The sequence below is a fragment of the Vicugna pacos genome, chromosome 5, assembly GCF_048564905.1.
Source record: "Vicugna pacos chromosome 5, VicPac4, whole genome shotgun sequence".
Classification (NCBI taxonomy): Eukaryota; Metazoa; Chordata; class Mammalia; order Artiodactyla; family Camelidae; genus Vicugna; species Vicugna pacos.
In genome coordinates, this window is record NC_132991.1 from 87,923,058 (window position 1) to 87,949,109 (window position 26,052).

Consider the following 26,052-nt stretch of genomic DNA (forward strand, 5'->3'; position numbering starts at 1 on the left):
GTGTGTGTGTGTGTGTGTGTTTGTGTTTGTGTTTGTGCGTGCTTGCGCTTATGTGAAAGAGAGACAGAGACAGAGATACAGTCTCATTACTTTTAAATTTCGGTTTACACACACAGTATAGGACAAACAAAAAGACGTCTGTGGATCAAGTAACAAGTATAAAAGTCAAGCCAAAACCTCCAAAACTAGTACCAGCTGCTCAATATCAAAAGTGCCGAAGCCCAGTCCCAGGGGAATGACACTCCCAGTCCTAGCTGCTTGTTAGAGAAGGAATTAGGGTAAGGCTCCAGGCTTTTAAACTCCCAGTCTAATGCTGCCTCACCTCTCCCGCTCACTCCGGTCACTCCTTTACCTACATGTACATGTAGAGGACATTTTTGGTGGCGTCCTGGTACCATTCTCGCCTTCCCCCATCGTAATTGCACTGCCGTTTGTTCAGGCGCTTCTTCCATCCCACCACACAGTCTATATCCCACGTGTTGATAGGGGTAACGATCCCTTTCCCAGTGGCAGGACCATCCCATGCCCTGCAACAGTGATTGGCTCAGGAATCCGGATCTTCACCAATGAGTGTTTGCCATTTGGCTGCCGTGAGGGATGATTCGAAAGTGTGCATGTGATGCAATTTGGGCCAATGAGAGTTGAGTGATATTTGGGAAGAAATCTGAGCCTCTGAGTCGACCTCTAGTTCATCCTCTAGATGTCCTGGCATTCATTCACTCAACAACTATTCCTTAAGCAGCCTTTATGTGTTAAGCACTGTTTTAGACATTGGCAATACAGAACACAGATTTCAAGTTGTAGCAGGAAAGACAGAAAATAAGCAATTAAGGAAGTTACTTAGTGTCATGCCAGGCAGTGTCAAGTATGATGGAAAATAATGCAAGATGGAAGGAAACATGGTAAAGTAGAGATGGGTTGAGTGGGTACACATTTGTATAGGGCAGGCAGAGTATGTTAATTTAAGACAGAAACAATCAGAGCCATTCTGCCATCATAAGGGAAGCAGCCTGGTGGTGATGCCATTACACAGAGGAGGACAAGACCAAGGGATCTGCAAGGAAAATGAACCAGAACTTCTAGATCAAGCTGATCCTGAAGCTCACATTTCTTCTAGACTACCAGGTACAAGATTTCCTTATGGGCTAAGTTAGTGTGTGTGTGTTGGTTTGTCTTGTCACCTGCAGTCAGAGGCATCTAAATAGTTACACAGAAGAAATGACATGTGGATAATTTAATGTCCTTGGGGGGGGCCTTGGGAGTTTTTAACCAGAAATTTCTTTCAAAAAGAGACACCAGCATTTGGTGTTTCATTCTCACCATGACCCTCCAAGGGAGGTCCTATCCTTATTCCCAATTTTCCAAATTATGAAGCATAGGTTCAGAGACTCACGTGTCCAAAGTTGTTAGCAAGTGAACAGGTGAAGCAAGATTCCCATACACTTGACTGCAAATAAGCTGCCGAGTGTTTACCTTTCCTTTGCCGTGTGCTTCAAAGTGTAATTCTGTGCTCATTTGTCTGATTATTAGATGAAGGTCTGGTTCAAAACGAGCTGTGAACTCGGGAGCCAGAATCCTTTTGCGCCGACCTTGCTGCTCGCTGTCTGCCTGACGCAGAACAAGCGCTCAGTGAGGGGTATTCTTATTGAACGTGCAAAGGAGTAAGTGAAGGTCTTTAAATGGGTTTGGTGCTGGCTCTCAGACTGTCAGGAGGCAGACGAGTCAGCTCACAACCTGCATTAATAGGCTCCATTAATTTGCTTTGAAAAGACCAATTGTCATTGATAAAGGACTGTTTAGTTTTCCAAGCAAGTCCCGTAAGGGGTGAAACATGTAATGAATTTAAGAATTCGGAAGATTGAAAATTATTTGCGAGGGCTCGATGGAAGTAGCTTCCAAATCACGGTCACAGCAGCACAGATACTGCCCGTGGGCGCATGGAGGGAGGCCACAGGAAAACAAAGTTTAACTTCCGACGCTTCTAGGATGTCTCCTGTGGACGTGTAATTGGGAAGAAGAAATCTGACTCCATGTTAGACCTGCTCCTTTAGCTCTAACCCTGCGCTCTGTTTCCCGTGCTGAGTCCTGCTGGCTCTGCACCTTTTGTAAAAGAATGTTGCCTAGAGCCTGAAATATACGAGGGAGCCCATGCTCAAGGCTCTGACCTTTAAGGGTGCAACACTTTTCCATTCATAGAGAGAGAAAAAGTTTGGGGACAGAGAGTAACATTCGTCTTGTTGGAGGTTTACAGAAACATCGTGACCTGACCTAGGTGGGCAGCTGCAAGAACAAAGGATTCCAAGAAGAAGTGGGCAACAACTGACCACACCTCCTCCCCCTTCTAGTATAAAAGGAGCCTGAACTCTGACTTGGGGAAGACGGTTCTCCAGGACATTAGTCTGCCATCTTCTCGGTCTGCCAGCTTTCTGAATAAAGTCAGAATTCCTTTCGCCAACACCTTGTCTCATGATTTATTGGCCTGTTACGCGGCGAGCAGCATCAGTTTGCAGCGGTAACAGACAGAGGTGTCTGCACCACACAACCAACAGTCTTCCACCAGAAGATGGAAGCAGGAAAGGCCTGTGCGTGTTCCCGTGGCTGCTCAGCCAGCCGTGTTCACATTTTGTTCTTACTTCACTTCCAAACATTTAAACAAGCTAAAAATACTAACATATTGTGCTGTGTCATTTAATAATCAGAGCGTGGGTGTAACGCTATGTCACTTGTAGGACTGGGGACAGATGTTTGAAGGGAAGAGAAGTAAGGAAGCGCATCTTAAGTACTTCTTTCTGTTTAAAACCCTCCCGTGCACCTGGTTTCAGGGCTCCTCTTGGTCTTACCAAACATTCCCATGCAAAGATAAAGTGAGTTTTTAAAAAAAGACTCTGGGGCAACAGCACCACAGCATTTGGATGCAAAGTGGAATTGAATCCAGGGTAGCTCTAAGCTGCCTTCCAGTTTCTAAGGACCCAGGTGCTGTTTGCTAAGGCAACTGCATTTGGTCTCCGCAGAAGAGCAGCGTACGTAAGGTTCCCTGCACGTCACGGCTAGAAGTGTTTCTCGATTTCAATGGACCTCAGCGGTCACGTGTGCTGCATTTCGCTGGCAAATTCTGACGCGAGAGATAAGATGAGAATTCTTGTTACTTTTTTCTACCTTTTGCGTTTTCAAGACAGTAGGGATGGTTCACTAACGATTCGGAGGTCAGGAGGGCTCCCAGAGGGCTCAGCGAATGGCTCCAGCAGCCACAAAAATGTACTCCTTGGAACATTTAAAATGTACAAAAGAGCAGGACTGACTGTTTGACAATCGGTATCAAATCTAAATGTTTTAAATAATTAAAAAAGAAACAAGAGACAAATACATCCTTGACTTGGTAATATTTATTCAATACTCTTGGAATTAGCAAGAATCAGAAGCGGCACATATCAACCAAGTACAGCCACAAAAATGTCCTGGATATAAATAAAGATGCACTATGAGAAGTACTCACTACGGAGGGAACCAGCACGCTCTTAACGTTTCCTACCTCTTAGCAAGGAACCACTTCAACGCGAATTTAATTTACTCACAATATAGAAACCTTGACCGGTGAAAGAAAGTACAGATTCCACGTGATCATCATTTGCCTCACGAGGCCCCTTCCTCAGGTATGTTTCCAAGGCCTCGCTTCACAACCGTTACGGAAATGACAACAAAACAAAACAAAACAAAAACACACAGACTCAAAAGAATGTTTCCGGTTTCTGCAAGGTTCAACAAACCAGTGCAGAAATGAGTGACTTACCCATGCACAGGATAAGGCAAAGGCTAATTTCATTCGGGTTAAGAGTAATAAATTGAACTAGTTTCTTTTTCACAGAACAAACATTTCGGGCTTCTCTTTAAGTTACGGGTATACGGTATTATGGTTCATACTCTACATGGGTTTCCTAACTCTACTCAGAAAGCTGGCACTCACACGTCAAACAGAAGCTTCTCCTGGATGAGACTGACCCTGTAACAACCGCAGAGTCAGTCTGGGATCCCTGATCGGGTCTACCACGGGAAGCGCACACGCTAGTCCAAGCACACAGCTTAGAGCGCTGGACGTACATTAACACGTAGTCTATGGGTTTCACAAATTCCTTTTTTAAAATACTTCCTTTCAAACTAAAAGCTGCAGAAAATTAGTTCTTAAACAGTCTACCGAAAACTCTTGAGCAGCTACCGTTTTAAATTTCTTAAGCTTTTTATTTTCTTAAAAATATTTAAATGAGTGTCGTAGCCCATCTTTTTGAAAAATAATCCCGAGAAAAGATTACAAATCCTTTGTTTTGATCAGTGTGACCAAGGGTTTGTCGTCAGGGCTGTAATCCTCGTAGGCGATGGGAGTCACATCGTACATCGCAGGCCGGGATTTCTTCCCAAACCTGAAATCACAGGGAGGAGGGAGTCTGGTTAGAGAAATATCGGCTTTCGGGTCCTATTAAAGGCAAGGGGTGAGGATAACTTACATGCAAGAATCGAATGGGACCATAAAAACACTCTAAAGCACACCGTCTAGCAGGTCCAGGAATGTAAGACTTCCTGATATTAGCATCGAGTGAGTATAAATATTAGTCTTCAGTGTGGGCTGCAGAAATGGATTTCACAAAACCTCACGTCCAAATACATACTGCAGCTTGTAGGCGAAATCTTGGGAAAGCAGTCAGGCGTGACAGCTCTCCAATAGGCTTTAAGAAAAGTGGATCGATCTGTCTTTCTCCTCTCAGACTCATAACGATTTGTAGAGGCAAGTGTATTTTACACCCGCTCTAGTGCCTGGAATGCAGAAAGCGGGGCGTGTCTCCCTGGACTGCGGACAGCCTCTCCCAGGGGGCTTGCAGGAGGGCTGCAAGGGCTCAGAGGCCACCTGAGGTCCCAAGACGAGGGAAACTGGCTTCAAATAAGGAGGTGTTAGCTCACACTCTGTGCGGGCTCCTCCCAACCGATCCCACCCACCCACCACTCCCCAACCCCCGTGTACACACAAGCCATTGTCTCTCCCCTGAGCACAAAGCCATTGTTCCAACAGACTTGCACATCTCAAAAGCCCCTTGAGAGCAGGACTGAAACGCAGAAGCCCGGAGCGTCAAAATCCAGCTTCAGGACTTCCTGCCGAACCGGTGTTAAAATGACGATTATTAAAATAAAGCCAATTCACCTTCTGGGTGGTCTCTTCTTGGTCAAGACCTCACCTTCCCTAAGGGCCCCTGGAGTGTAGTATGATTTAAACAGTCCTCCACGCTAGGCCACCACTGCTCCTCCCTTCCAGGGACAACATACTTTTAACTGTTTCAAGCCCAGTGAGGCCGTTAAAATAGAAGTTTCCAGAGGATTGCCGGGATGAGCCCTCAAGGACATCTCAGGGCTACTGACCATGGCTTTAATCCCATCTCCCCACCTTTCCTGCCTCTTGCCTTGAGATTTTGGAAAATCTGTCTTCTCACATACAGAGGTGAGAAATAGAACCAAATGGGAAGTGAGAAAACGCTGCGTTCTTCAAGTGATCTTTCATTTGTAAACATCCATCAGTCTTGTGCTCCAATTCGCTTGAGATTAACTAGTCCTCAGGAGTCAAAGGCACAAACCAGGCCAGACGGGCACAAGGCAAAGTGCAAAGATAAAGAGTGAAAGCACTCGGCCGCCTAGGAACCACAGCTCTTGGGCCATATCAAAAAGCTTCAGTAAAATCATGCCTAAAATGTCAGCCTCACTGAAGGTCCTGGGTTGTGCAGGCACAACTGGGGGCTGGTCTCCAGCCTGCGGTCTGTTTATCTAAACTGACTGAGATCTGCATCACCTGAGAACAGGAAAAGGGCAACAATGTAAAAGCCAATTGGATCTTAACACTGTCTCCCAAGTCTCCCATTTCAGAGGCTACTTTAAGGAGCAAGTATGTTGACAATATATTTCTCATAAAATAGCTAGATACATTGGTAACAACATACCACTAATAATATTAATTTACTTAATTTAAAAAATCAGGCAGTCCCAGTGTAAAGCTCTCTGTGTCCAAACATGGCAGCCATGGGATGGCTTCCCGTGGGAACGCCTATGGGAGGGGTCAGGAAATCACACAGCCGATCACTCAATTGTTTGGCCCAAAGGAAACATCCAAGCAACTTAGCAAGTTGCATACACGGTTAAAATAACCATTTTATTTTTCATATGATTCCAGTTCTCTTCAGAAGAATCTTCTCCTCCAAATCTAGAAAGTTAAATGCCTCCACATTATGCAATCCATCAACATGCTATATTTCAAATCTTAAATTGCTGTCATGGAGCTGAACACTGATAAAACAGACCTGAGGATGAGTGTTCCAGATCTACGGGGTATAACAAGGCCAGGACTGAAATCACTCAACGGCCGTCATGTGTGCACTGTACGCACGCAAAGTCAACTGAAGGACAAGGAGCATCGCTTTGTGTCTAGATGGGAAACTCAGCCATGTGCATGGCGCTAATGAGATCGACGCCAGACAGGATGGGTCATCAAGTATAATGCTGGTTAGAGGTAACCTGGTTAAAGCAGGACTAACATGCTCAGCGCCATCCGGGAGCTGGATTCCTTGCACTGTGACTTAACCAGCTGCTGAGAAGCCTGTCTAGATTCCATAGGTGAAATACAGAGGTCTCCACCCATATTCAGTAGCTACCATATGGAGGCTAAAGTCGTTTAAAAAACACAGTAAAATGAAACCAGCCTCTCCTCAAATTGCCCACACTTTGCACAAAACGAATGTGCATTCAGACTTAAATCTACAACACTACCAGCTTTTTCCGTTTCCCTTGGTTCTCAGAATTGGGTGGATGTGAAGAAATCAGCTCACACCTATAGGATTCCATTTTAAACCCTCAGGCACTAAACCAAGGTGAGAGCTTGCCTATGTTATGGAAGGAGTTTCTATGCAACTGTTCCTTTTTTTAAACAACATACTGTTTTTCCTTATCCTAAAGGGACATTTTCATTGTGGGAAAAAAAATTGAAAGTTAGAGAAAATTATAATGTCCACCAGGGATTAACAAACAACAGCCTGCAAGCCAATGACATGTACATTTTTCTAGTTCATATTCCCCTGGAAGCCAACAGCTAAACAGTGCCACAGAGACAGTCAGGTGGGTGTGACCTTTAAAAAGGCCCGCATGGGGAGATGCTATTTGAGAAACAGCAACTCTGTCCTTTCACAGCTCCCATTTGTTTGTTTGCTTATTTGTTTTCCGTGATCAGGCACTTAGAGCTGGTGGAGCAGTGACCAGTCAGCAAGAGATGTGACCTCAGATGCAGAACTTGGCAAGCCGTGGCTCCGCCCCCACCTGTCAGTCACAAAGTCTCCCCAGCCTGAGTGTAAGCAAAGCAGCTGTCGACCAGATGACTCAGGATGGGAGAGCGAGGCAGCACCAGCGCCAGCTGATGCTGACGTCAGAGTCACCAGGCACTTCCTGGGTCACCGGTGACTGTCACAGATGACCAGTGCGGTCTTCATCTCCTGCAGCTGCTGAGCTGCGGTCACTCTGACCCAACATCACCACGAGGCTCGCGGCGGGGAGGCAGGCCAGGAAACGGACGTTAGCTATCGGCCGCTGCTGAAAGCTAGGAATAGGGGAATAGCAAAAAGACTAAATCTTTGTCAGCACCTTTCCAGGGTTTCTAGGAAAGGGGATCAAAAGAGCCAACCAGGCAGAGACCCGGCCAGGGCCTCTAGAGAGCCACACTGTAGAAAGCACAGGTCAGAGCTGAATAAACGTTTGGACAGGAATGTTCCCAGATATTTGGGAAGGTATTGTATTAACGTCAATGGTTTTATCTGCAATCACTGGTGCATGCAGGAGCTTGTTGGTTAGGAATCCTGCAGTAAATAGTTTTGATAAAAATCAGTACCAAATAAGAAACAGGTTTTCAAGTGCTTTTAAGTTTACCCTTTCCTTCCAAGAGTATTCAGTTAAATATCTTCCCAGCGGGCTATATAAGCAGAAAGCCCAGAAGAATCTATCTTAAACTATTCCAAGACTGAGATAAAATACTCTTCCTCTTGAATGCAAAAGGACCTTAGCCAGAGATTCCTCCGGGATAGGGGATGGGGAGAGGGAATCTGATTCCCTGGGTCTCCCAATACATCGCAGTAAAGAGCCATGGATTCTGTTCCTTCCTGGGGAACTAAGCCCCTCCGGGAAGACTTTTGAGCAACCAAGGAACTTGTTTATTCTCTTCTTTTTATATTCTCTGTGTCTCCCTGGAAGGCAGGTTTGGGTTTTTGCTTCCCTTGGACTCACTCCAAGATCTGAGTCTTGGGTTTGGGGTTTTACTTTTTGAAGAAAGCTAATGTCTTGAACATCTGAGCTTCTATGCCCCTCAGACAGAATTTGGATCTGCTTGTGTCTTGATCAGTATCAATACATGATGTCCCAAGAAAGTTTATGCAACTAATAGTTCCCCGAGGCCCAATCTTAAGACACTAAGCTCAGCCCACTTTTTGCTGCAAGACACCGACTCTCTGAATTCTAGGCTTTAGATTGTTCTACCAATTAAAGGAAGAGATGGTATTTTTTGACACACATAAAAATAGTAAATATTCCTTGCAAAAATTAACAAAATTAGGCTAGCTAATTTTTTTCCACGGTGTAACAGATCTCGAGAAGTAAATCTGATGTTATCTGTTTATGCAATCCTACAATATTTGTAATTTAGTTTGTCATAACTCTTTAAGGAGATGGTTATCCTTTCTTACAGTTGAGGGAACTGTATGTGTGGAAGGTTGAATCATCTGTCTAAAGTACAGACAGGTAATGGAGCAGCTGGACTTCACGATTTACCTCAGACACATGAACTCACGCTGTTTCTGTGACACCACACTAACTCTTGTCTCTCCAGGAGTCTTTCCCGCAGAAGAAGACACAAGTTTGTTTAATGTGAACTCTAACAGCAGAATGATTGCTGACTTTAAGTAAGCCCTCAAATCAAATAGAATAATTTCCATCCACCACTGACTGAAGAACAACATAGCTGAAGAGATTCCAGAAAGAAATCCTCGAAAAAATATTTCATACACAGTGATTAAGACTCAGATATTTATAGCACAGATAACCACGAATTCATTTAGAATGACTGTATTCAATGAAAACAGAAAGCTAGCAGCAAATTAAAAGGGTTTGCTTATAAATCGGTCTAATTTTTGACCCCCTCTATACTACCTTGAACTTGTGTTTTATTCTCTGAAATCCTCCTTGCAGATGTAAAGTCCTGTTCATAATCTAACCTGGGACCAAGAATGCACATGTGAACTCAGCACCCCCCCACCCCCCGCCGCCCACCTGGCATGCCGGATGGAGGCAATGGCGTTGCTAAATTCGCTGTCAATGCTGCGACAGTTGTAGAACTCCTCGTAGGCCGGCCTGGAGGAGCCCTGGTACTCGATGCGGCTGATTCGGCAAATCCCCACAATCAGGATGATCAGCATCAGGATGAAGGCCACGCAGAGGGCGCCGATGATGATGTAGAGGGAGTGCCGGGGCATGTTGCTGAGACTCTCGGCCATGTGCCCGGACTTCCACTGCAGGTCTGGAGGCGAAATAAGCACATGGCTGCATATGAGTTCTGGCCTTTTGAATGGGAAGGTCTTTCCCGTCCTCCCATTGGGAACTTAAAATATAAAGGGCAGTCCAAATCGGGAAAAATGATTTTCTATGAATAATCCAGAACCAGGGGTAACATCCTTAATATACAAGAACCTCTTACAAATCATTAAGAAAAACCAACAACACGCCATGAAAAGATGGGCAAAGAATACAAAAAGGAACCCACCAAAGAAATACAAGTAGAAATTTGTTTAGCTTCATACTTATTGTTTTAAAATGCAATTCCTATATCAGCTCCCGAACGTTATTTGTAAATTTTAATGACCACAGTTGACAAGGGTACAGAGATGGCGACTGTGTGAATTTATACACAACCCCTGGGTGGACTCAATGGAGTTATCCTTGGACATGGAAATTACAATTTTCAGAGTTTATGCTGGGGAAATGGTCCTGTAAATGCATAAAGCCCTACATACAAGGCTGTTCATCTCAGCCACACAATTTTTAAATGCTAGATTATCAACCATGACACGTTTAGAAAAAAGTTCAGAAATAAGCAGACATCCATGTCTTCATCACTCATTAATCAATGCTCATATTTGACCTTCTTTTAACTTTTTTAGATTTTTTTAAAAGAAATAAAATGTTGCAGATGTACCTGGAGTCCCTCAACCCCAAGTTCTCTCTCCACCCCACCAACAGATAATACAATTCATTAAAGTGGAAAAATGGGAAACAACCTAAATATTCAACTCTTAGTGAGACAGTCAGAGAGTCGTCAAGTAGCAGAAGAACGAAAGGAGGCTCCAAACAGAACCTGGTTGTGTAGCACAAGCACACAGGAGCTTAAAATGTTTAACTACACACTGAAAAGCTCAGGGTGGAGTGATAAGAATGATGCACATTTGCTGTTTTCTTACTCTGCTGAGCTTTTTTGAAAATATCTCATTTAATCATCAGAACCTCCAGAAGATATATTATTTTTTCTCCCCACTTTATAGACGAAGCCCAGGAAGTTGATGTCACTTCCTGGGTGAGCATGTTGTCAGCAAGTCTAGGACCAAGTGCTTAGCCTCTGCCTTACACAACAATGTGCTAAAAGCAGTGATCTCTGAAAGGCAGGATAACAAGTGATTTTTGTTTCCTTATTTACACTTCTCAGTCTTTTCCAGCTTTTTAAAAAAGAATACTATAACAATAATAAAAAAAATAAGCAATAAGTCATTTGAAGAAAACACCCATAAGGTTATCTGCCAGCTTAACTAGTGGAAGGGGTGTGAGCCTTGGGACCACACCAACCTTGCTTTCAATCCCGGCTGCACCATTTACTTGATCCCCTAACTCAGTTTCTTCATTTATAAGATGAAAATTGCAACATATACCCTATGTGCTTGCTGTGAACATAAGTTAGAAAACATGTAAAGAAAAGTAAGGCACTGCCAGGCACATGGTGGGTGGTCCCTAAGGAGGAGCAGCTGTGGTGGTAGAAGAGGGAAGGATACAGAGAAGGAGGATGCTGTCCTAGGAGGCACACACTCTGAGCTGAGGATCATTGAGCATTACCCTGCTCCCGTTCAAAAAACACCAGCCTGTAAGGGCAGGAAAAGAATCGAAGGATGGGATATAATCTTTGCATCTGGCACAGATCAAGAGTACCAGATTATGTCCTCTTTACAGATGTGCATACCAGATAACGTGACCAGGACTTGAAAGGAAGCTGTGAGAATTTTAAAGAGCTAGGGAAGACCAAAGCAAAGCTAAACTCATGTGGAAAAGAGGATGCCTTCCCTATTTGACTCACACTCCCACCTGCACCACCACCACCTCCAGGCCATCATCTCCACATGAGGACTCCCAGTGCCTGGAAATGGGATTCAGGGGTGGGTGGGAATGGGCCTGTCTTCCTGTGAAACCCTTAGGACTGTTTCCACTGAGAGTATTTGCGACCTCGGGGTACTCATATTCTCATCTTAGTGACATCTTCAGTCACCCTGGAATCTCAGAATCACCTGCTCTTTACTTTGAAAAGTTAGGATCTGCAGAAGAGCACAGGTAAACATGCAAAGATCCGAGTGTGCAGACCCTCTTCCTAGAGCCTAACGGAAAACCGACCCATGCCCTGAGCTCAGCGGTTCCTGAGAGTTGGAGAAGGGACACAGGAAGTGACTTCTGAGCTTGAGTCCAGAACTTCTGACTCCTGGGGTTTTCCACCAAGGACCCTGGAGTCTGGTTCTGCCTTTGAGCCTGCCTGCCTGAGTTCACAGAGCCAACGGAGCGGTAAGACTGACCATTAGGGCGTTCACCACTCTGTGTGAGCCAACTCACATACAGGCAGATAGACTGACATAAATCACTACAAATACGCGGTCAAGATGGAAGAGAGAGTGTTCTGTGAAACCAAAACGAAGACTCAATCCCCTAACTGGCAGCCATTGCACTTGGCAGCACCAGGTGCACATGGAGAGAGACCACTCATTTTTCTGGCTGAAAGAGAAGCATGACTCATATGATTTCCAAGTATTTCGCCATTCTCTGAAAAATTCAGTTGTAGGCTGCAGCCCAAGGCTCACGCAGCATGCTGGAACACCCACTGAGCGAGGGCAGCCAATACCATCTCTCCCCTGGCCTGGTAGTGGGCTCAGATCTGATTATAGGGTGGGGCCGCACGAGCTCTTGATGAATTCTTACACTTGATGCACACTTCCGTGTGCTTACACATCATGCAGATTGTGGACACACAGCCAGTGCACAAGCGCACAGCCATCACAGTGGGAAAACAATTGTGCTGGGTTACGCGCTCGGCACGCTGTCCCGGGCCTGACGAGCTGCCTAAACCGTGTGCATCACTGACCATCTGGTCTATCTCCCCAATGTCTGAATTCCAAGCTGTTTGGACTTTTGGGAACACTTTCTCAAAACTTCTCCTAAAACCTCTGCTTCTCCCCTCCACCTTGCTCTTTGCATTTTCTACCTTACTGTTATCTAAAACTTGTCTAATAAGTGAAGGTGGCTGCTTTACATACTGATTGGGTTGGTAGCCAGGCTGGATCAGAATAAATCCAGCATTTAGACTGCGAGGCAGCAAATGTATCTCTGCACCAGGTGGCCGCAGCTGCCATCTCCCAGTCCAGGCGCTACCATCATAAGTCATTGCTCTGCCGCATCCTGGGAGCCCCAGTGCATGAATCATTTACTATGTTGGCTTCAGCACGGCTCAGGGAAGAATCACGCATCAGAGCATGCTGGATGGAACGACCTCATCAGCCCCAGCAGGTGCACGACCAGGAACACATGCACACGAACTGTTCAGGAAAAATGTCACCCTTCTGGGTAGGAAGAAGCATCTGTATTTCAGTTTAAACCCACTCTGTTTGAGGTTTTGTATTTTCTAAAGTGTTTTTGCATTTAACATCACAATTGGTCCTAAAATATGAGCTACATAGTGGCTGGACTTGACTGAAATAGGGGCTGGACTCAGAGCCTTTGCTCAAGGTGAAACAGGCTGTCAGTGGCCAGAGGGTAAAACCAGACCCAGCAAGCATCTCCACTCCACCAAAAAGAAACTTCATTTGATTTACAAATTTCATTCTAAAATACATTTCCCATATCTGTTTTTTCACTTATCCAGGTGAATCTAGCTAGACTACTTAATTTGTCCACCTATGTTACTTAAAAAGTGTGTGTGTGTTTTTTTTTTGTAGATGTCACTTAGAGAGTTAGATAATTTTTTGAACCATCTGTTGCCTAGTTCAACTGCGAGGAGGGACTTCAGATTTATTTATGCTTTCTAAAGCTAAAAGTTAGCTGGACAATCAAAGCAGTCAATGAGACTGAAAAAAGGTAACACCTTCGTTAATCTTCAGTAGCGGCAGGAGAGGAGGGGATGGAAGGAACAGCTCCTCTCCCTCCCAGCAATCCTGTCACTGAACAAACATTAATAAGCACCTACTGTGTGTCAGGCATTGTGCTGGGTGCCTGGGATAAGGAGTAAGAGAAGACTGAGAGACAAGTGGGCTCACGGGTCCCCCAGTCTTTTCAGGGTCGTGGAAGTCTCAGTGTGCTGAGACGTGGGGACAAGCTCAGTGGTGCTGCAGGAGAGGACAAGGGATTCTCCAACTAACTGAGGAATCAGCGATTAGGATCTACAATCCTAATAATAATCTGGCTCAAAACACTTAATAAGTAATGTTTTCCATACTGCAGACTGTGGAAATCTTTATGTTGGGGCCAGACCATATTAGAAAAAAAAAGTTTAGAAAAATGATATAAAAGTGTGTGATGCTTATAAAATTATTACTTCATGTTTCGTGTGTGTGAGAGGGACTGAATGTCATGTGTAGCACCAAGATGCAAAAGATATTTCTTACTGTGGGTTGCAGTCAAAAGGCCTGAAGAACACCTCCCTGTGCTGTGAGCATCTCTATGCTGTGGGCACCCATCAGTATCTTTGGGCAGGAAGGGAGAGTCCCTTCATGGAATACCTGTATCTACCGTGGAATGGAAAGATCGAAGTCTAATTATATTGACAAAACTACATATTTATAAATTGCCTGTCATCCTAAAATATTTGGTACTTTTAGAAAATTAGTAGTTACCTCAAAAACATCTAATTTATCAATATTCCATCAAGGCAGGGAAACTTCACTCTGAGCAGGTACCCAGAGGCTGCCAGCAGCTCAAAGAGAATGACAGCTGGTGACAGTAATTAAGGCAACCATTTATTGAGCAAATACTACGAACCAGGCACTGAACTGTATCGTTTACAGTTATTACCCCATTTATCAAGGCCTGAGGCTCAGAGCTCTTGTTTACCAAGAATAAGTCCCTGAGCTGGGGTTTGAAACCAGGGCCACAGAACTCCACAATGACCTTCTTCCCATTCAGTCAGGCTGCCTCCCCTGCATCTAGCCCCAGTCACTCCCCAGAGGTAAGCAGAGGATGCAGTCAGGGGTGTTGAAAGTATTTAATAATAAGGTAAGTATGGATTAAAGGGGATTTTCGAGTCAACCTTGGGCCCCAGCACCATCGCTTTCAAGAGGAAGGTTTTTGTTGGCTAAGAGTCAGTACGTAAGTAAATCCTTGTGAAAAATTAAAGGACCCCTCAATTTGGCTATTCCATTTTCGAGATTTATCCTCCTGATATTCTCACACAGGTATTACATAAACAAGAATTTTCACTCTACTATTGTTTTTAATACCAAAAACCTGAAAATGGGTTATCTGACTACCAGCAGGGGTCTGATTAAGTAAATTATAGAACATCTGAAAAATGGAAATACCATGTGGTGTTAAAAAATTGAGGAAGATCTGCATAAGCCCACATGGGAAAATAGCCAAGATATATAATTAAGCATGAAGGCAAGATGCTGAGCAGTATGTATAGAATAGTCCCATTAGTACAAAAAAAAAAAAATGGGACATATAGTGACTGAAAGCATCTGGAAGAATCCACAATAAATGACTAACAGTTGCTACCTCTGGGGAGTAAAGTGGGGGTCTCAATGGGGAGGAAGATTAAATTTGATTCTTAAAAATTCTAGTTTATACAAAAATGAGAACCAAAGAACTGAATCTATTTGTATCATTAAGACTGCTCATACAGCGTAATTGTCTGATGGGCTTTTTTGGCCTTTATAGAAACAAAAAGACAACCTACGGAATGGGAGAAGATATTTGCAAATGATCCAACTGACAACGGCTTAATTTCCAGAATATACAAACAGCGCATACAATTCAATAACAACAACAACAAAACAAACAACCGAATCCAAAAATGGGCAGAAGACCTAAACAAACATTTCTCCAGTGAAGACACACAAACAGCCAATAGGCACGTGACAAGATGCTCACTATCGCTAATTATCAGAGAAATGCAAATCAAAACTATAGTGAGGTATCAGCTCACATCAGTCAGAATGGCCGTCATTCAAAAGTCCACAAACGATAAATGCTGGAGAGGGTGTGGAGAAAAGGGAACCTTCCTACACTGCTGGTGGGAATGTAGTTTGGTGCAGCCATTATGGAAAACAGTATGGAGATTCCTCAAAAAACTAAAGACAGACTCACCCTATGATCCAGCAATCTCACTCCTGGGCATATACCTGGAGGGAATTCTAATTCAAAAAGATACATGCATTCCAATGTTCACAGCAGCACTAGATACAATAGCCAAGACATGGAAACAGCCTAAATGTCCATCAACAGATGATCGGATAAAGAACTCCTGATATAATTATACAATGGAATACTACTCAGCCATAAAAAGGAATGAAATAATGCCATTTGGATGGAACTGGAGATTATCATATTAAGTGAAGTAAGGCAGAAAGAGAAAGAAAAATACCATATGATATTATGTATATGTGGAATCCAAAAAAAAAGATACAAATGAACTTATTTACAAAATGGAGACAAACTCACAGACATAGAAAACAAAACTGTGGTTACTGGGTGGGAAAGGGTGAGGAGTGGAAGGATAAATTGGGAGTTTGGGATTTGCAGATGCAAATGCACCTGCATTATTCTGTATGCATCTGCAAGGTCCTACTGTAGAGCACAGGGAGCTATATTCAATACTGTGTAATAGCCTATAATGGAAAAGAATTGGAAAAGGAATACACGTGTATAACTGAATCACTGTGCTGTACACCAGAAACTAACATGACATTATAAATCATCTATACTTCAATCAATCAATCAATCAATATCCCTATAAGGAAAAAACCAGTTGAACTTTTAGTTTACAAAACAACGAAAACCCAGTTCCACGGCAGTTCTTATTTTCACATCAATCCTAGTTAGACACATTATTTTAATATACAAAACCCTGATCCTGGCATTGTCAAATTTCTGTGAAGGCATCTTTAGAGAACACTTCGCTCTAAGCAGCTCAACATGTTTTTCAGATTTTCTTTTATGCTCCAGGCAATTGATGGAACCGAAGACATTTGTAGACACGAAGACATAGATGCAAAATGAATGTACATTTTGTGCGGGTTTTTTTTTTTTACACTTTCAATACAAAGACTAGCGTCTTTGATATGCTTCTAACGCTTCTCTGTTGAGCACAATTTTGGCTGTATTTAGCATCAGTGAACTCTGGATGACATCTGCACAGTCTCATCCTGATGGAAAGGCTGGATTCCGACTCCGGAAGGAGTGGGAGCTGCACAGCGCAGCGAGCAGAAGCATGCACGCATGTGGGGCTCGGGAGGCGCGGCTGACTCGGGGTACCCTCTGGGCCTCACTGCTGGGCCTGGTCAGCATCCTCTTCTTGCTGAAGGAAAATGTAATGGTAAATACCAGTGGCTGAGCTGCAGAAGTACTTACGGATTTCACAGTTTGCTCCCACCCAGCCATGGGGGCAGTGGCAGGTATAACCATTGGGCTGGTCCAGGCAGGTACCCGCGTGATGGCAGGGGTTACTGTCACACTCATTTATGTCAATGTCACACTCTTCACCTAAGGAGATAAAGGGAGGGAAAAAGGCAGCAGTGAGACAGCTGGCGGCCCCCGGCGGTCCCCATCACTTCTCCAGCTAAGCACAGATCGAAGTCTGGGGTCGTGATCTCCAGCAATGCAGCCCCACTTGTTGTTTGCATACGGTGCAGAACTGTCCCCAAATTTTACTTAAGTGAAAACTAAAAATGAAAAAAAAATGACATTGGTGAAAAGAATCTCCTTTAATCTACTGAACTTGTCCGATTCCCACGTCCGAATAAAACTTTCAAGTTTTACTGGAGAAACAAACTTGGGTTCCTGATTTCATTAAACCTATTTTGTTTTGGCTTGAGTCAGCTGAGTCTTCTTATTTATTTTTCTGAAACCTCAGAAAGCCAAAAACTCACAGTTTATGATTTTATTATTTGGTAGCCAAGTGTTTGTATGAGTCTGGACATCGGACTACTTTCTGGGTAATTCTAGGGCGCAGCTGCATGCCTAGCCTGAGTCAAGTATGAGAACGTTCTCCTCTTTCCAAATCCCTAGATATGCCTCTGGGAGGGACTGAAACGTTGAGGGAGAACATCAAGCCCACTTAAGGAAGGACAGTTGTGACATCTGGGGTGAGCCCTGCCTCACGTCATCTCCCCAGGAAACGGTGCCCAGGGAAGCTCACACCCCTCCCCAAGGTCCATCCCCCATGATGAACACCGTGACCTGGGGCTCCTGATCCTGCTACACTCAACATTTTGGGGCATTCTTGCCCGTCTCAGAGAAAGCCTGGTTTAAACTTACAAACCAGAAAACGGGCTGATGACACGCTGGTCCAAAGAACAACTTACAGGGAACAGCTTGTTATTAGATGTTATACACGAACAAAGCCACCTTCATGTGATTCTAAAGCCATACTGTGAGTCCATACAAAATAGGTACCCCTCTTAAAAGACATCACATCAAAGCTGAAGAGAGGATGCTTCAAATTGAGGCAATCTGTCTTTAAAGTTTGAAAATGAGAAAAAGCAAAATTTTCCATATAGTTCCATTTGCTTAGATAAATGTAAAAAGCGATATTAAAAAAAACCCCAGAAAACTCCTAGTACCACTCCAAGCTCATCTGCTTCCCCAGGAAGCCCTCCGCCCCCAAGAAGGGAGACAGCTCTGCTGAGGAGCTCACGTTGGCCACCCAGCTGACGGGATCAGTCACGCCCGCATGAAATGTCTACAGGAAGGAAAGGCCAGAGTCATCAAAGAGGAGGACGAGAATGTCAAGGTGTTTGCCAGCCTCTGCATGGCCCGTGCCAACGCCCGGCTCTTGGGCATCCGGGCAAAAAGGGCCAAGGAAGCTACAGAACAGGATGTTGAAAAGAAAAAATAAAGTGCTGTTGGCAGCTTGTGATAAACAAACAAACAAACAAACAAACAAAAAAACCTCCTAAAACTGCAATGGTCATAGACTAAAGCAAAGGAACAAAATCGAGTATTTTGTCTGTTTTCAAAGGCAGTGAATGTTTCAGTGCACACTTGGATACTTCCAGGCTTACTTAATCACTGTTCAAATGCACTGTTCTATCTGCCACTGGCTTACCTCATCTTTATAAAACCACCATATGTCACTCACAGACCATTCTAGAGGAGGAATCTCAGACTGAAATATTTCATGTCTGCTTCATGTCACATGTTTTTCATACCCAGCATCTGAATATTTTATTTTTAAATAAATCCGCCCAATAAAACATTTACTCCATCTAGACCCTACTACGCTGACTGTAATTCAGTCATGTCTAAGTGAATTTGTTTCCTGCAATAAATACAGTCCTTTATGCCCATTTGGAAAGACATGAAACTGACTGCCTCTCACTAACCTATTTCTAAGATTGTCTTTCTATTAACGGGGCAGTCGCTTTGACTGGAAAAGAACACAGACTAACTATTACAAATGGCATTACTTGGTAGACCAGTTGAAAAGACATATAAAGAAGAACGTGCTGAGAAACATGAAAGAGATGAAACCAAAGGCCTTGACAAATACACATATCAGCACTGCTTTCCATCCATTTAGGAAGACAAGCTTAATCGAAGTATTTACTAAACAATTGTTTTGTTAGCTGGCAATCTGAATACTGCAAATTCTGAAATAAGATGCTCTGCTACCTTTAGAGCAGTAACTACAGAAGTGGCCTGACTTCTCCCTACTTCTACAGCCTTGCAATATCCCAAAGCCCCACCCTGCTCCAGAAGTCTAAGGGCAGTGTCAAACCCTTGTAACTCCCTGAACTCTGGGCAGTCCTAGAGCTGTCAGTCCAGCCCACCCAGTCCTGCTCTGGTCCAGCGCTTCACCAGGGAGGTAACTGCCAAGTTCAGGGTCCAAAGCAGTTCGAATGCATGTTTTGGCTCTTGGATCTTTTTAAGAGTTGAGAGAAGTCCAAGATCCTTGGATTGTCTGTTCTTGGGGCTCACTGGATTGGAAGGATTTGATAGGAATAGAGGATGGCAGGAGAAAATAGGGTAACATTCTCTGCAGACATTTATCAAACATCTAAGACCCAGGAACCAAAGGGCTGGAGTCCAGGACGAGTCCCAGATCTATCCCATCTGGCTTTCATCACCATGGTGTCTCAGAGCTACACTTGGGATTCAGTGACACTAATTTATGATAAAACTCCGTGCCAGTCAGGAACCCAAATAGCTAGCGGCTAATTTCCACAGCACATGTGCTTTGGCAGAACCCCGTGGCAATGCACAGTTGGCAAATATCTTTAGATTTACTCTACTGGCTTATTTTACAGACTAACACACATACACTCCTAGTTGAATCAGTTCCCCCCCAACTGGCTTGCAGTTTGAGGCCTTTACTGTGTCGCAGGCTGGTGGTAGGAATATGGGGTGATTCTGATGATGGAGCCACTCCAGGAAATTTTCCAGCAGAAGACTCCTCTCTGCCTCTAGTGATCATGCATTTTGCCATCAGTCTTATGCAAGGTATTTGAAGATTTACTACAAATCGTAGCAAGTTTGGTTTCATTTATGTTTCCTTGTATTAGGAGTATTATGCTTTTATATGCATTTCAACAACCCACCATTCCAGCTCCAAATGATACGCATTCTAGCTTATTTTAGTAGGAGAGTTTTTAGTGCATTATATCATCTTTACTCATAGTTGACTTAATAAATCTTAATGCTTTTGCTGGCTTGAGCCAGATGCCTTTTTCATTGACTCACTTACTTTTTTGAGTGGAGAAAATCAATTCCTTTTAAATCATTGTCGTACTTGAATAACATTTGTAAAGAGACTACAAAAAAGAATTTCTACTTGACTAAAGCTGGAAATCAAAGTCTGAACTTTAAATCTCTTACAATTGCTTTTCATTCTAAGACTTCCTAAGAGGTAGTCTGCATCGTAGGCATTTCATTTGGTAATATTTATGCAAGTTTACAAGTGCCCTGTTTAATTCTGCGTGCTTTCCTCAGATAAACTAAAATGAAAAAAGATAAAAAATCAAAAGTCACCGCTGTTAGTAAATCCTAAACGGGTTAATAGGGCCTACACGGAATGATAGCAATGAAAATCGTCCTGATCATCATACCTGGTATTAAGTATAAGCCTATCACGTGCCAGGCTCTGGAACGGGTGCTTTAACGATAGTCCTTTCATACTGCATGAACATTTCACTCCAGGTGAAACGCATCTAAGGAATTACGTGGAACTTCTACCAGGATGGAATGACTGCACCCTAACTTGCCCTCCCACTGTAAATAATTAGACAAGTGGACAAAATGAAATTGAAAAAAGAAAAACAACAGAAAAAGTCAATGAAACAAAAAGCTATTTTTTTGAAAAGATGAATAAAATCAACAAAAATTAAACAAGAGAAAAAAAGGAAGACATAAATTATCAATATCATGAATGAAACAGAGGGTGTCACTACAGACCCTGAAGATGTAGAAAGGATAATACAGGAATACTATGAACAACTCTACACACATAAATTTGACAACTAAGACAAAATGGACCACATCCTCAAAAAAAAAAAAAAAAACTACTACAATTCACCCAATATAAACAACTTGAATATCCTTATAACTATAAAGGAAATTGAATATATAATTTAAAAAATACCAAAAAATGGAGTATTTCAGCCCAGGTGCGTTCATTAGTGAATTCTAAAATATTTAAAGGATTAACACCAATTTGATACAATCTCTTCCAGAAAATAAAAGATATAAGAACACTTTCCAACTGATTTCATGAAGCTACGTTTACTCGGATACCAAAACCAGGCAAAGACAATATCACAAAGAGAGAGAGAACTACAGACAAATATCCCTCATGAATATAGACACAAAAACTCTGAACAAAATATTAGAGGATAGGATTCAGCAATATATAAAAAGAATTATACACTATAACCAAGTGGGGTTTACTCCAGAGATGCAAGATGAATTCAGTATTTGAAAATCAAGCAATATAACCCATCACATTAATAGATTAAAAAAGAAAGATCATATGATAAGTCAATTGATGCAGAAAAAGCATTTGGCAAAAGTCAACACCCTATTCGTAACTAAAGTTATCAGCAAACAAGGAATAGAGAGTAATTTCCTCAATTTGACTTAAAAAAAAATCTAAAAATCCCTACAGCTGATACTATACTTAATGGTGAAAGACTGACATTTCCCCTTAAAACTGGGAAAAATGCAAGGATGTCTCCTATCACCACTCATTTAAACTAGTGGCAGAAGTTCTAGCCAGTGTAATAAGACAATAAACAGAAATAAAATTTATACATATAAGAAAGGAAGAAATGAAACTGTCCAAATGTCAGAAGATATAATTATCCATGTATAAAATCCCAAGGAATCTACTCCAAAAATCCTAAAACTAAGAAGTTTATCAAAGTCATGGGATACAAGATAAACATATAAAAATTAGTTGTATATTTACACACTAGCAACGAACATTTGGACACCAAACTACAATGCTATTTATAATCACTCAAAAAAGAGAGAAATACTTAGTTGTACATGTACAACTGTATGTTGTATGCTGAAAACTATAAAATGCTGATGAAAGAAATCAAAGGTCTAAATAAATGAAATGACATACTGTGTTCATGGACTGGAAGACTCTGAATAGTAAAGATATCAATTCTTCCCAAATCGATACACAGGTTTAACACGATTGCTATCAACACCTCATCGACATCTTTTGTAGATACAGACAAGATTATTCTAAAATTTATATGAAAGGGCAAAGAAACTACTATAGGTAAAACAGTTTTTTTGTTTTTGAGTAATTGAGAAGAATCTTTCTGCTTGATTTCAGTGGTTTATATAACAACAGTAATCAAGACTGTGTTGTGTTGGCAAGGAACAGACACAGATCAAGGAGAAAGATGGAGAATCCAAACTAGACCCACACAAATCGGGCACACTGATTTTTGACAAAGGTTCAAAAGCAATTCAATGAAGGAAAGATAGCCTTTTCAACAAATGATGCTTGAGAAGTCGTACTTCTATAGGAAAAACAAAACCAAAAACAGATCCTCTAGTTGGAAGATCCTAGGAAAGAATGCAAACTGTGGGAAAGTAATCCAACTGTACTTTTGAACGTATTAAACAATTTCACTGAGGAGTCGGGGGGCAGTGTTGACCCGAATAACTTTGGAAATGAGTAGAGTTCATAGGACTAAAGGCAGAGAGGAAGCTGTACATAAGCATGGTCCTCTAGTATGTAAATTTGTTTCCCACAAGGATACAAGTTAAGAATTCTGGGGTGGGAAGGGATAAATGTAGGAGTTTGAGATTTGCAAATGTTAACCACTATATATAAAAATAGATCAGAAAAAACAAATTTCTTCTATATAGCACAGGCAACTATATTGAATATCTTGTAATAACCTTTAATGAAAAAGAATATGAAAACGAATATATGCATATATGCATGACTGGGACATCACACTGTACACCAGAAATGGACACACTGTAACTGACTACAATTAAAAAAAAATTCTGATACTGCTCTACATGTATATAGGAATTGAACAAACAAATAAATGGATGTTGGATGGTAGGAGCCAAGTACCTTGCTGTTGGTGTGGGAATTTACAGATAAATAAGGGGAGAAGGCTAGAATGATCCAGGTAATAATGAATCAGAATTGGATATATCAGCACAAATTCATGTTTAGCTTAATTTAGACATAGGTGGCTACATATGGCAATCTTTATAGATACGAATATATGCACAGGTTGATATACACACACATATTCCCTTGCTATGTCGGCTGAGAGGACCTGGAAACCACGGTACCCCCGGAACGAGAGCACAGCTAGTGCCCAGATGTCAGTTTCCAGGGCCATTCTCCAACAAAAGGCACCGATTCCTTGGAGAAATGGCTGTTTCTAAGCCTGGAGCAGGAAATATACAAGGTAAGACTACAGCATCTTGCAGGGCCAGAGAGTACAGAAGTGTTCAAACACACAAACACACACACACACACACACACACACACACACCCCAACACTGTAATAACGGGGTATGTCAGAGGGACACGGGAGCCAACGGAAAGAGCTCTCAAGGCCCAAACATGGAACACGTGGAGCAACAAAATAAATAAAAATGTTTTGGATTATCACTCACAGTATAAAATAAATATCCACAAGTCCACACTAATATAAATAAATAATCAAATACATAAATAAACGGGGAAACAGACAAATCTCTCATACAGAAGAATTTCAGAGAGTTTACGTGGCTCCTCTACCCTCAAAGAGGGGGAGAACAACTCCCCATTCCGTAAGTGTGGTTCATTCACAATAACTTTTCAAAGCAAAGAGGGGGAAAGAGCAACGTTCCGGGGGCGGGGGTGGGGTGGAACTTGATAAGCGCCACCTCCCGTGGGTGATGCCCAGGTGAACATCAGCAGTCAGAAAGCAGACTGATAGCAGGTAGCCTTGAAGTGATGTGATATGATTAGAAAATGGACAAGGGGCATGAAGAGATACTTTGCCAGAGAAGATACACAGATGTTGATCAATCACATGGAAAATTGCCCAACATCATTTATCATTAGGGGAATTCAAATTAAAACCACAAGGTATCACCAAACACATATCAAAATGGCTAAAATAAAAAACAAAGTCAACACCAAATACTGGCAAGGATTGAGAGACACTGGGTCACTATACGTTGCTGATGGGAAGGTAAAATGGTTAAGCCACTCTGGAAACATTTTGGCTTTTTTTTTTTTTTATAAAACTAGACAGGCAACTACCCTATGACCCAGCACTTGACCTCCTGGGCAACTGTTCCAGAAAAAAATGAAAACTTACATTCACACAAAAACCTGTAAATGAAGGTTTACAGCAGCGTTCTTTATAACAGCTCAAAACTGGAAACTATCCAGACTTCTTTCAACAGGTTACTAGTTAAACAAACTGTGGTATATTCATACCACGGAACGCTGCTCAGCAATAAAAGGAAAGAAACCTGATACACACAATGATCTGGATGAATCTCTAGAGCATTACGGTGAGTGAAAAAAAATCCAAAAAGGTTACATGCCGTATGATTCCATTTATAAAACATTCTTGAAATACCGAAATTTTATAAAAATGCAGAACAGATCAGTGGTTTCTAGGGATTAAGGAAAGCTTCCTAAAGTGGAAGAGAAATGAAGGTGGCTGTTAAAGGGCAGCATGAGGAATTCCTGTGATGAAAATGTCCTGCATCTTGACTGTATCAATGTCAGCATCCCAGGTGTGGTACTGTACTACAGCTGTACAATATGTTATTACTTGGGGGGTAAGTGGGTAAAGGCTACAAGATATCCCTCTGTATTATTTCTTAAAACTGTTCATAAAGTCTGAAGTTTCAATTATCTCAAAGAAGTTTGATTTATAAAAAAAAAAGCAGCCCTAGGGAAAAACGACACGTAAATAGTCCTACTGTTTCCTAACAAATGAGCTAATGGAATTCAGTGGGGAAAAGATAATCTTTTCAATAAGATGCTAACTAGATATTCATGTAGGGAAGAAAGAAACTTCTATCTTTTAATCACACCATACACAAAAACTTAACTCAAAACCTAAACCCAAAAGCAAAACCTATTTTTTAAAAATTCTAGAAGAAAACATTGGGGAAAATGTCATCCTGAGGTAGGCAAAGAAAGAACAAACCAAAAAAGAAAAAAATTGATTAATCAGAGATGACCAAAAATAAAAACACCTGCTCCCACAAAAATACCGTGAAGAAGGGATGAGTGAGCAAAAGGTTCACCTGACAAAGGGTTTGTATCTAGAATATGTAAATAACTCTAACAACTCAACAATATGAACAAAATTCTGCTTTTAAAAAAATGGACAAAAGATTTGAAAAGACACTTCGTAAGGTAAGACATACGAACGGTCAATAATCACATGAAAGATCATCATCAAAGAAATGCAAATTAAAAGCTCAAGGAGAATAAAACACTGATGGCATTTGTCCATGAAAATGAGCTTGAAACTGTAGAATACTGTATTGTGAACTGTAAGACCACTATTGAAAATTAGTTGAGTTAGAAAACAGAGGGAAATATGATAACATTATGCAACTTTTAATAATGCATGTAGACTTTCTGCTATGGTGAGAAAGCAGCAGGTCACCGGTATTGCGTTTGGACTGGCAATGCGCCTGGAAGAACTTTTGGCTCCCCTGTTGGAGTGCAATGATCTCAGGTCCAGTCTGCGGTTTCAGGCAGAAATAAAGCAGGTCCCAGAGAATTGAGGTTGCATTATGGTGTCCTTTCTTTCCGTCTACTGGTCCTGAGCCAAATAATTCTAGGCAACAGAATTACAGAGCCTCCCACTCTTTTGAGTGGGCACAAAATAAGTTAAAAACTGAAAATAGAGAGGACTTAGGCCAGTTCTTAAGGAGAGAGATGTGTGGAAATCATGATGAGTAAGAGAGTAAGGAGCCTGTCTGGGTTCGGATGGCTGGAGAGAGTGTATTTTCAAGGAGGAGCCTGAATTCAGC

The 26,052-nt window shown here is 42.1% G+C and overlaps 1 protein-coding gene across 3 annotated transcripts in view; it reads right to left on the reverse strand.

The window, feature by feature from the left end:
* Nucleotides 1–3,365: 3,365 nt before the first annotated feature.
* DNER (delta/notch like EGF repeat containing) overlaps nt 3,366–26,052 on the reverse strand; it is a 263,556-nt gene continuing 240,869 nt past the window's right edge. For all 3 annotated transcript variants that reach the window (XM_072961804.1, XM_072961805.1, XM_072961806.1), the window contains 3 exons: nt 16,927–17,058; nt 9,334–9,580; nt 3,366–4,412 (listed from right to left, as the gene is read on the reverse strand). In XM_072961804.1, the coding sequence (XP_072817905.1) occupies nt 4,301–4,412; nt 9,334–9,580; nt 16,927–17,058 (491 nt within the window). In that variant the 3' untranslated portion in view covers nt 3,366–4,300. The remainder of the gene's footprint in view (nt 4,413–9,333; nt 9,581–16,926; nt 17,059–26,052) is intronic.